The sequence below is a fragment of the Poecilia reticulata genome, chromosome 2 (genome assembly GCF_904066995.2).
Source record: "Poecilia reticulata chromosome 2, P_reticulata-male-v2, whole genome shotgun sequence".
Lineage (NCBI taxonomy): Eukaryota > Metazoa > Chordata > Actinopteri > Cyprinodontiformes > Poeciliidae > Poecilia > Poecilia reticulata.
The window spans coordinates 16173543-16185710 of NC_088831.1; the positions used below are offsets into that span (position 1 = coordinate 16173543).

The 12168-nt window shown below is 43.3% G+C and overlaps 1 protein-coding gene across 2 annotated transcripts in view; it reads left to right on the plus strand.

Moving 5' to 3' along the window:
- Window positions 1-12168, plus strand: part of kalrna (kalirin RhoGEF kinase a) — a 151153-nt gene that overhangs the window by 75277 nt on the left and 63708 nt on the right. For both annotated transcript variants that reach the window (XM_081598517.1, XM_008438392.3), the window contains exons 20-38: window positions 275-394; window positions 2358-2426; window positions 2533-2682; window positions 2772-2921; window positions 4365-4479; window positions 4605-4720; window positions 5238-5360; window positions 5649-5831; window positions 5915-6036; window positions 6523-6589; window positions 6673-6782; window positions 7258-7327; window positions 7426-7515; window positions 7679-7771; window positions 7874-7985; window positions 8073-8263; window positions 8362-8463; window positions 8545-8693; window positions 9289-9391. In XM_081598517.1, coding sequence (XP_081454643.1) covers window positions 275-394; window positions 2358-2426; window positions 2533-2682; window positions 2772-2921; window positions 4365-4479; window positions 4605-4720; window positions 5238-5360; window positions 5649-5831; window positions 5915-6036; window positions 6523-6589; window positions 6673-6782; window positions 7258-7327; window positions 7426-7515; window positions 7679-7771; window positions 7874-7985; window positions 8073-8263; window positions 8362-8463; window positions 8545-8693; window positions 9289-9391 — 2235 coding nt within the window. The remainder of the gene's footprint in view (window positions 1-274; window positions 395-2357; window positions 2427-2532; window positions 2683-2771; window positions 2922-4364; window positions 4480-4604; window positions 4721-5237; window positions 5361-5648; window positions 5832-5914; window positions 6037-6522; window positions 6590-6672; window positions 6783-7257; window positions 7328-7425; window positions 7516-7678; window positions 7772-7873; window positions 7986-8072; window positions 8264-8361; window positions 8464-8544; window positions 8694-9288; window positions 9392-12168) is intronic.

Consider the following 12168-nt stretch of genomic DNA (forward strand, 5'->3'; position numbering starts at 1 on the left):
CTGTAACACAGTGTTTCCCAACCCTGGTCCTCAAAGCACACCGACCTGCGTGTCTCAGATGGTCCCCTGCTTCGACACAAGCTCATTCAGATGACTGGTGGTGCAGTTCAGCAAAACCCTGCAAATCAGCCATCATTTGAAATCACGCCTTGTTGCTGAATAAAATTTGATTGGTTGATTAACGCGGTATATCTTGATACAGCATAGTGTAACATACTGTAACATGTTGTAACACGATGTAAAATGCTGTCGCTGTGTCTTCGTGGCCCCGCAGGTACTGGGTTGGATCCGTAACGGTGAGTCCATGTTGAATGCCAGCATGGTGAACGCCAGCTCTCTGTCTGAAGCCGAACAGCTGCAGAGGGAGCATGAACAGTTCCAGATGGCTATAGAGGTACACACACGCACACAGATCCTAATTACAGTTGCTCAAAGCGGGTCCATTCTCCTTGGGCAGTAATTATTTCAATGTGTATTGGACTGAATAGTAGCAGATGAGGCACACACACATCCCTGATTGCTCTGTTTGTGGGGAACCTTCCTGATCACAATAGATTCTTTATTCTCTTCTACTTTCATTTCCTGACTGAACATCTGATCTGAACCTTAACCAGTAACTAGCTCACTCTCAGAGGGAATGTCGCCTCTCAGTGCAGGATCGGTCGTCCTGTCCCCTTTGCAATAGATATAGGAAAACAACCATACACACACGCACCTCCCCCCCACCCCACACACACACACACACACACACACACACACACACACACACACACACACACACACACACACACACACACATTGTGATCTATGTTTGAACCAGGCTTGCCTCAATAATTATTTAATTCTGCATTGATCTTGAGGAATAACAGATGCTCAGTCTCTCTCTCACACACACACACACACACACACACACACGCACACACACACACACACACACACACACACACACACACACACACACACACACACACACGGACCATTCATATCCTTCATATCCAATCCACTGTGTGTTGAAGTACCAAGATGTGTGTCTGTAAGCCGTCAGAGAGATAACAGTCCTTTGGTCTTTCACACAAACACACACACAGATGCAGTATATTTATGTGATTGTAAAAATGTTTGTTCTTCAGTTTTTTTACACTTCAGTCATTCAGATCAACAAACATTGATGTGAAATATTCTGACTCCACACAAAGATAACTTGTGTAAAACAAGATGCACTTTTCAAATTTTGGTTATCCAAACGAACCATGCTCTATGGGGAAGTAAGAAATTGCCCTTTCTTTACAGAAATCATGAATGAGCTGAGATTAACCGCAGTGTTTGGAAAGCTGTGTTCAATTTCCATAGCCACACCAAAGCCAAATTACTGCCAGACCTTAAGAGTCAAGAAATTATCTAAATAGAACCTTTCTGACAACATGAAGTAGATGAAGAAAAAGAGCACAAAAGACAACACATCTGAAAAAATTCAAAAACAGATTAGTAGCAGTCGCATCGTCCTTTTACTCAATGTTTACAGAGGACTCCACAGCCACCCAAACAGCTAAAACCCATGAATCCTTGAGAGCCTTTTAAAAAGCTGCCTGTTTTAATAGTTCAAAGAACACATACTTTAATACTCACAATGGACAGACATGTTGTGTTGGCACTAACTTCTACGGTCATTCTTATCTCTGTTCCTGGGGCTTTAGCCAATCAGCCCAAAGGAAAAGGAATGGCTGCTAACCTGCTTTGCTAACGGCCAATAGCGTGTCAGCTAGCTGGTATTTCAGCTTCCCAGCTCTTTTCAGATATTTTAGCAAAAAATCTACAAATATGAAAGTTTTCCATAAAACTTTTTGAGATACGTTCCATACTAAGAGCAGGCATACTAGGTGGTTGAATACAACCCACTGGTGTAACTTTTTTTTAAGCCCTATATTTGTGTTTACCATCAGAGCCATTGAAGCTGTGCGTTCTCCATCAGACTGATGTAATACGACCGGCTAATTACTTAGTACATCAATGCAAACTCGCCATGGAGACAAGGTGGTGCTGAACCGAAACGCGTGTTAACAGTAACATCCCACATGTTCTCCAATAATTAAAAGTTTATAAAATGAAACAAAGCAAACCGTTTTTCATGTTATTTGGAATGTTCTTAAACTCACCACCATCTGCATGAAAACACAGATTTAGTTTTTTTAGTCCTGGAGAATCCTTCAACAGCAATGGAAAAGATATTTAGAGTTTGTTTTTTTTCTCAGTCCATGATGTTTGATGTAAACCATAATTATTATGTGATTAAAATGCTTATGATGATGTGTATGAAGGTGCATTGCAACCTGACTGAGAGCAGATCTTCTCTCCTCCAGTCTCTCTTTCACGCCACTTCCCTCCAAAAGACTCATCAGAGTGCGCTGCAGGTGCAGCAGAAGGCTGAGGTTGGTCCATTATTAGGAAAAGTGTGAGGAAGTGGTGCCATCTATAATACATGCCGCATAATTTTAAGTGACGAGTTCCAAATGATTTTTTTCCCTTCCATCCCAGATGATGCTGCAGGCGGGTCACTATGATCCCGAGGCGATCCGAAGCTGTGCCGAGAAGGTGGCTGTCCACTGGCAGCAGCTGATGCTGAAGATGGAGGACCGCCTGAAGCTGGTCAACGCCTCCGTGGCCTTCTACAAAACATCAGAGCAGGCGAGCTGCAGACCTTCACACACTCACAACAGTGCATATGTGTGTGTTCTTTCGGTGCTGTTTCAAACTGCTACTCTGGATCCCCGTAGGTGTGCAGTGTGCTAGAGAGCCTCGAGCAGGAGTACCGGCGGGACGAAGACTGGTGTGGCAGCCACGAAAAACTCGGGAGTTCAGTAGAGAGTGAGCACCTGCTGCCCCTGATCAGCAAACACCTGGAGCAGAAGGAAGCCTTTCTGAAGGTGAAGAACACATCAGTCTGCTCAGCTCCCGCAGCATCTAGAGATACAGTTCATACCAGATATTTACATACACAGGATGAAAAGACACACACATTTTTCTGTCTGGAGTTAAATCAGACCAAAGTTACATTGTTTTTTTTTCCCTTGTTAGTTAGAATGACAAAAAATATTTCTATTTGCTAAATTCCCCCCCCCCAAAAAAATGTAGGGAGATTTTATTGCAACATTCTTCAAATTCATGTGGTCAGTATCAGAGATAACTGTCTTTTAAACTATATGACTTAGGTCAAACATTTTGGAGTTCCTTCCACAAACTTCTGACTTGTTAAATGACACATCTGATTTAATTGGACTCACACCTACAGGTGTATTTTAAGGCGACATCTGAAACACACTGCCTTTTTTTTGTTTGACACGACGGGAAGGTCAGAAAAAAAAATCAGCCAAGATATCAGGAAGAGAATTGTGCAGATGCAAAGTTTGGTTTACCGATGCTAGAAGGTGCCATATCCATGTGTTAACACAATCATACACAAATGTAGACATGCCGGTAACGTCCAATCATCACACCGCTCAGGAAGGAGACGGGTTCTGTATGCCAGAGATGAACATCTTTTGGTCCAAAAAGTGCAGATTGCAGTTTGTAGATGCACAGGGACAAAGATCTTTATTTTTGGACACATGTCCTGTGGTCTGATGAAACTGCAGTGTAACTGTTTGGCCATAATTACCAACTCTACATTTGGAAAAAGAAAAAAACCGGTGACGGTTGTACCATCCAAACGGTCAAGTATAGTAGTGGCAGCATCGTGTTGTTGGGCTGTTTTGATGCAGATGGAAACATAAAGTACATGGGACCATGAGGAAAGCGCACAATGTGGAAATATTGAATCAACGTCTGAAGGCATAAGCTGGCAAGTTGAAGCTTGGGCACAGATTGACAATAACCCTAAACTCACAGCCAGAGTGGTTACAAAGTGGCTTAAGGCCAACCAAGTCAATGTTTTGGTGTGGCCATCACACAGCCCCCAATCTGTGTGATGGACCAGAATGGACCAGAACTCCAGCAAACTACCATGAGAAGGTTTGTGGAAGGAAGCGCAAAAGGTCTGACACTAGTCAAACATTTTAAAAGACAATTATCACTGATAACTGACCACGTAGATGGAAACTTCTGAATTCAAGGAAAGTTACAAAAAAATGTAAGAAAAAAAGGTTTTTGGAATTTAGCAAATATTAACAATTTTGGTCATTCTAACTGAGCTAAAACAAGAAATATTTGATATGATTTAACTTCAGAAAGTAAGAATAAAATGTGTAAGCATGTTTTTTTTTTAAATTTAGTATATGTAATTTCTCGGTTTCAAGTGTGTATCCCCGAGTTCCTCCTGCAGAGGTTCTGGTGCAGAACGAATCCTGTGGATATTTACTGGTGTGTTTCAGGCGTGCACGCTGGCTCGGAGGAATGCTGAGGTCTTCCTCAAATACATCCACAGAAACAATGTGAGCACACCTGGAGCAGCAGGCCATGCTAGAGGACCTGAGCAGCAGGTCAAAGGTGAGCTCTGCTGCTGTGCCACAGGGCCCTCTGCTGGCGGAGCGGCAGAAGGACACCTCTCTTCTTTCAGGTAAGACTTAAAAAAGTGTCGAGATTTGTCATGGTCGGCGTGTTTTTGTGTGCAGCCATTCTGAACGAGCTGCTGCAGAGGGAAAACCGGGTTCTGCACTTCTGGACGTTGAAGAAACGAAGGCTGGACCAGTGTCAGCAGTACCTGGTGTTTGAACGCAGCGCTAAACAGGTCAGAACGTCTGAATTTGGGTTCTTCGTTAGGAAAAAAAAAAAAAGAGGAAAGTTTGCTGTTGCTCATTAACGGAGTTTTAAAGTTTTAAATCAGCAGCCAGTGATTAAAAACATTGTGCTTGTGTGTCAGGTCATATTTATACCCCAGGGGATGAAAAAGGTTTGATTAAGTTCTCCCTGGATTAATAGGAGAAATGAAAGGAGTGAATTATTAATTCTGCAGTTACATTCATTTAAAACGTATTATCTGAGGCACCAATAGGGATGCCACTTGGGATTTTATTAAAAGTAAATTATACGGGTGCACCAATAAACCGGCCAGATTTCCTTCATTTTTGGAGATCAGTCATCTTACATGAGAAGCTGATCTTATCTACCTGAGCATAAGTGTAAAAATCAGCCACTGTGCTTTGTTGCTGTTCTGTCACCAGGTTATGTTTGCACTGTAAAAAAAAAAAAAAAAAAAAGCCAATTTAGTTCAGGCTTCATGCTGTGCTTGTCTTGTTTGCTCCCAGGCTCTGGACTGGATCCAAGAGACAGGAGATGTTTACCTCGCTACACACACATCACCTGGAGCCAGCAGTGAGGAAACCCAGCAGCTGCTCAATGACTACCATCACTTCAGACTTTCTGCTAAGGTAAACGGTGCACTTCACAGGAAGGGAAAACACAAGAAGACTTCCCTTTCACAAAACATGCGAGCCGATTCTGGTTCTGAGTTCATGAAGTGTGATTTGAGACATTTCTGCTCCCAAATAAACATGTAAGACGCCGTAGAGTTTGCAATCCCACTCTGTAAACCTCCAAATAAATGGCTCAAGTCCAAGTTGGGCATCAGCTGCTTCACAGCAGCAGTGCAAGTAGGTGCCAAACTTGGACTCAATTAGTTACGCTCACCAGAATGTTGGTGTCCCTTCAACCCTCAGCAAACCAAGGAAAAGGTGAAGCTTCTGATCCAGCTGGCGGACAACCTGGTGGAGAAAGGCCACGCCCACGTGTCGGAGCTGAAGCGCTGGGTCAGCACGGTGGACCGCAGGTACCGAGACTTCTCCCTCCGCATGGCCAAGTACCAGGAGAGCCTGGAGAGGAGCCTGGGCATCAGCTCCGAGGTGAGCGATCAGACGGCTGCTCACGTTTCACAGAGAAAGATTGGAAATGGCTTCAAGTAGTGAGAAAACGTTTCCACGTGCAGGAGAACAAGGACCTGGAGCTGGACATCATGCCTGCGAGTTTGACCGACGACCCCGAGGTCAAACTCCGCGATCCAAACCACGAGGTCGACGAGGAGAAGAGAAAGTCGGCCAGGAAGAAAGAGTGAGTTCAGTTCTCTGCTCTTAATCATCTGTTCATTCACAGATAAACAGATGGTTCCTCGTGAGTCGGCCTTTTATCGACCCACTTCCTGTCTTACCGTGAGCCGATTCAGTCCCGGCGCCTTGAAAAGTTTTCATGGCCTTAAACATTTCTCACATTATGCCACATCACAGCTACAAATTTTACTCTACCTTGGAGATTGAAATAAAAGATAAGTGATAGGTTTTCTAAAAGTAGTTTACAGATAAGTAGAATAAATAACTGCAGAAGTCTGTTTCTCCTCTTTTCTGGCCAAACAATCCTTCTACGTTGTGTTGATCTATTACATAAAGTCGCAATGCAATACATGGAAAACCGGTTGCAAAGTGGAAGAATGTAAAAAAAAAAGTTCAGGGTGTGAATACTTTTACGAGGGACTGTATTAAACGTGTGTACTCTGATGCTGCATCTGTTGTTGGCGGGATGCTGAACCGCTCTCTGTCTCAGGTTCATCATGGCGGAGCTGCTGCAGACGGAGAAGGCCTACGTCAGGGATCTCCAGGACTGTCTAGAAGTGAGGAGAAGTGTTAGTTTTTCCTTCTTGGTGCTTACCTGTTGTCATCACCCTGCCGCCTCACCTGTGTGTGTGTGTGACAGACCTACCTGAGGGAGATGACCAGCGGTGAAGAGGAGATTCCTCCAGGCATCGCTAACAAGGAGCAGATTATTTTTGGCAACATGCAGGAGATCTACGACTTCCACAACAAGTAAGGCCTGGACAGCGTCTGTGCAGAGCTGCTACACATGGGACTTCAGAATCAAAGTTTTCTCTCTGATGGCACATAACTCACCAAGAGCTTCAGGCTTTGGACTTTGGAGGGTTTTTTGAGTTAAAACGTTTTCTGCTCCCTTCTTTTTCTTCTTCTTCTTCTTCTTCTTCTTCTCCAATTAACCTTTGAGGTTTGATTTTACAGAAAGTTCAAGAACTCTCCCTCTGGTGGAAGTTTTCTGATTTTTATACCTCTGCACAACGTCCGGGAACTTCTGTTATTCCTGGAGGGAACTGTTCTGTCCTTTCTGCTCCATTTAGACATCTAGGCTCAGATCAATCAACAAACTCTTGCATGAAGGTCCAACACTACAGAGCTTAAACACAGCATAACATCTGTTTTTTTTGTCGAAACATCTTCGACTTGTTGCAGTGTCAGTGGTGTGAAATGGCTGATCTTCGTTCTGTTCCAGTATTTTCCTGAAGGAGCTGGTGAACTACGAGCAGCTGCCGGAGGACGTGGGCCACTGCTTCGTCACCTGGGTGAGACTCCAGTGTTTCAGGCCTGACATCTCCCTCCAGTATTTGTCTCGGTTGGAAGCTTTGCCTCGTTATTGAAACTGTCCCTTTTCTCTGATAAGGCTGATAAGTTCCACATCTATGTGGACTACTGCAAGAACAAACCCGACTCCAGTCAGCTCATCCTGGAGCACGCTGGCAGCTTCTTTGATGTGAGTAAAACCTGGAATAAGATTCCAACTCGTCCTTGAGTTAAACCTTGAAATTTGTCGGCGCCTCTGATCCAGCTGGTCCAACTTTAGCTCATTCAGACATGGTAGGGTGAAGGAAAACCGCTTTGTAAAACTATTTATGGTGCTCTGTGTGCATAAACAGGACATTCAGCAGAGACGTGCGCTGGCAAACACACTCAACTCCTACCTCATCAAACCGGTCCAGAGGATCACAAAGTACCAACTTCTGTTAAAGGTATCTGCAGCAGCTGCAGCACAGCCTCACACATTCACCGCTGACGCAGACTGACGGAGCAGAAATCCTCTTCTGCTCCTCCGTACTGTCCCGTTCTTGCAGGAGCTGCTGTCTTGCTGTGAAGAGGGTAAAGGGGAGATCAAAGACGGCTTGGAGGTGATGCTCAGCGTTCCTAAGAGAGCCAATGATGCCATGCACTTAGCCATGCTGGAGGGTAAGGCTGCTTATGCTCTGCTACTGAACAGACTCACAGTAGCTGATTTGATCTGGCAGTCAGGCTCTGCCTCTGCCTCTGCTGCAGGCTTTGAGGAGAACCTGGAGGTTCAGGGTGAGCTGATCCTGCAGGACAGCTTCCAGGTTTGGGACCCGCGCGCACTGATCCGGAAGGGCCGGGACCGACACCTCTTCCTGTTCGAGTTCTCGTTGGTCTTCAGCAAAGAGATCAAAGACTCGGCGGGAAGAACCAAGTACCAATACAAGAACAGACTACTGGTGACCAATGAGTGCAGTTTTATGTTGGACCTGAAGGGGTCGCCCTTCCACTGTTGATTGATTTATTCACTCCTCTCTTGTTTCTGTCTTGTTTGCAGACGGCAGAGCTCGGGGTGACCGAGCACATAGAGGGCGACCCATGTAAATTTGCCCTGTGGGCAGGAAGAACCCCGTCTTCTGATAACAAAACTGTGCTAAAAGTAGGTCAAAATCATTATAACGCCGTATCGCTTTGAGGCATCACCATGCACCGTTTGACACAGAAAACATGTCTCCTCCAGGCATCCAGCATGGAAGCCAAACAGGAATGGATAAAAAACATCCGTGAGGTGATCCAAGAGAGAATGACTCACCTGAAGGGGGCGCTGAAGGAGCCTCTTCATCTGCCTAAAGCGCCTGCACTGACTAAGCCCAGGAACTTCTCTAAGAGGTCAGCCAGCAGCTTCGTTTCAACCTGAATGACAAGGAATACATGTTTTTGTATTCAAAAGATTGTTTTAAGTACAAATGAGACCAAAAAGAACAGAAATGCAACATTTCCTAGTGAGAAACTGGATTAACTTCATCTGGCTGTCCAACCAGTCGGATGGACCGGTCAGGTGAGAGCATGCTGTGCTCAGACATATCAAAATTTATACATTTTCCAAAACTCCAATTGAAACTGTTTTTTTCATCATATGAATCAGCAACAGGATGTTACTAATGGCAGAAAAGACAAAGATGACATAAAAGCAGTTGGAGGATGATGGGTGGCACGATTTTTAATGACTTATCATGTGAACAAACTTGTGTGATTTTATTTCTTATTTAATGGAAACACCGTAATTATGAAACTTTTTTCAACATTAGTGTAATATTGACTGTTTTGGACACGTTTGTAACGAAAATGCAGCTACTGTCAGATACTTAAGGTATAAGTGATGACCTGGGCGCCCTGCACCTAACCATGAAGCAAAGCAAAAATAGTTTTTGTTTGTAAATATTATGGCCTCATCTCACACTGCTGTATGTTCGGCCTCATTCAGGGAGGGAGGGGAAGATGGAGACAGTCAGGGAGACGGCAGCAGCCAACCAGATACCATCTCCATCGCCTCCAGGACGTCCCAGAACACCATAGACAGCGACAAGGTAGGAAGCCCAGTCTGAGCATGTGCAGAAGACGTTGTCTGAAGGCCGGCTCTATAACGAGCTGATGACCCACAGCTGGGCCTGCACTACAGGGTCTCCTGAGCAGCTTACCATGGGCTCCAGCAGGGGCAGAGTGTGTGTCTGTGGTAACGGGACGGTCTGTGCATGGCAGCACGGTTGCTGGGTTCTGGGAGCTGCGTGTTTCAAAAGTAGTGAGCAATGTGAGTGTGAAGAGCGATGAAGACTCTGTTCAGGTTGTGTTCCGGTGTGTGTACCGCTGATGCTGCGTGCCGACCAGCCGCCCACTTCCAAGTAAGAGGTGCACGTTTACGCAGTGTGTGCTCAACTTTAATGCAACTAATTTAATCCTTAAAAATTGTTCCGCAATAAAAAGTAAAACTTGTTTTGTAGTAAAGATATATATAATTTTTGAAGGTATTTTTAAAAATGACGTCAGAATAATTTGTAATTAGTCTTGAGCTGTTTAGCAAGATGTCAACATCCATCAACTGACCAATTGGGCTGTTTGGTCAGCTACCCCAGAACTTATTTAGGATTTTCAGGATTTGAAACGGGGCCCTGACCTCCTCTTACTATTTCCACTATTACACACAAACACCTACACACACAAAGTCACTGTGGAGTTCTGCTATAATGTGGCCTTTTCTCAGTGCAACCCCACGCCTACACACTGTCTTTCCTAAAATGTCAGCTGCCACCGAGCTGGCATACACACACACATGCACACACACACACACACACAAAGAATGGTCCCAGCAGTGCAGCTTTTGTTGTTTTTACTCTGTGCCTCAGTTTACAACTGTTCCTTCTGTCCATTTCCACTAAATAGTATTTCTGTCTACTCTGTAGCGTTGTGCAACTTTCCTCATTGCTGGTGTTTTTATTCGGCATTATAATAATGGAACTTGTCTACCCCTCTTCCCAGTAGAATAAGGAATTTCTCTGCCACTTTGTGTGGGTGTGTTGTTGCTTTACTCTGGTTTATTGTTTTGTGGATTTGGAAAATTCCATCTTCCTATTCTGGGATCCACCTCCGATGTTTTCCTGAAAACCAGTTTTGTTCAGAACTTTGTTTACAGAGTTCCTGTTTGATTTTTGCCACCGCAGTTAAAGCTCTGTTTGTAGATGGGTTGTGGTGATACAGTTAGTCCACTAGCACTACATGCATGATGCTTACTTACCTGTTTGGAATTGGTGGAATGGGAACATTTAAAGCTCCTGCTATATTTTATGCATATGTTCTCAATGACCCGATCATTGGGATTTTCTAACGTTGAATTTGAATAAAATTTTCAGGTAAAGATGTAAAGTTTTTCAACTGCATCTTTAATTTTGTATATCTGAAATAAAACTACAAAGGTTTAGGGTTACAGCCAACTTACTAAAAAAAGGGTAATCTGCCTGGAGCATCATTTCTTAAATTGGTAAAACGAGAAGAAAAATAACTATTTTGGGTTTTAAAAAAAAGAACAAAAAACAATGTATGAGTGATGATGTAATTCAAGTATGACTATAAATAAAACGACAAGCATGCACACGCAAAGACTCGTAGATTGTACAGTCTGATGGCTACAGGCAGAAATGATTTCCTGTGTCGCACTTTGGTAAAACGAGTCTCTGGCTGAAGCTGCTCTTGTTTCCAGCCAGCATGTCATGAAGTGGGTGAGACTCGTTGTCCAACATGGCCTCCATGTTGGACAGGATCATTCACCACTTTAAAATGTTTACTACAATGTGCAAAGGATTTACTAATAACTTAGAAGGTATAAGGCTTATATTGTCCTTAATTACTTTTACCTGTGGTTAAACTCCTGATTGAGTTGTGATGCTTTTGTTTTGAAGGGACAATTTATTGTTTAACTATCAGAACAAAGGCAACTTAACGACGATCAAAGGACAGAAGATAAACTGTAACGGAGCTTCTAATATCTATATTATTGGCATCAGCCTTGATAAAGACAAAAGGTATATTTGTGATGTACATAAGTGCTTGTTTTAAATAAAGTGTGATTTAAACTGCATTTGCTTAATTATATATCAAAACTAAAGTTAATTGCCATTGTAAACGTCATTTTAAATTAAAATTAATTAAAGGCTTTTCTGTCCAACTTGGATGAATAGAGTTCAGGTCAGAGATATTGTTGGTATTCTGTTTTTTTAAATTTTTTTTTTATTAATTGATTTCTGTTGCCTTGGCGACGTTCTCCGAGTGTACAGCTGAAAATGTCTACGCATCTGCGCCAAGTGGTCAGGTTTGTGCAACTTGTTAAAATTCCTTCAGATTTCTTTCAGTTTCCATTAAAAAACCTGTCAGACAGAAAATATTCGGTTAATTTGACCCCTGCTGGGTGTAAGGCCAGTCTGCCTCTTATGACCTTAGTGCTTTAATGTGATTGCACTCTTCTGTTTAGCATAATATGATTTAATAGGCATCTGAATAACTCATCAGTAGCTAAAAAAAAGACAAATATTTTGTTAATTAAATGTAAAATAAAAATTATATAAAAATATGTTTTGACTGAAACTGTTTATATCCCAGATTGTTTGGGTGATGGAGGTAGTGAACCTCCTGCTATTTTAGTTGGGGACCTCAGAAAGAACGAGTAGCATTATTTTTATTTGAATCGCTGGTGGGGGTCAGAGAGCCCAACAGGTGGCGCCGCTGCATGGCAGCCTCTCCTCTGTCAGACTGTCCCAGGTCAGCTGTGGCTACTATCCAGTAGCTTTCCTACATCAGCATGTAGACCTGTGTGTGA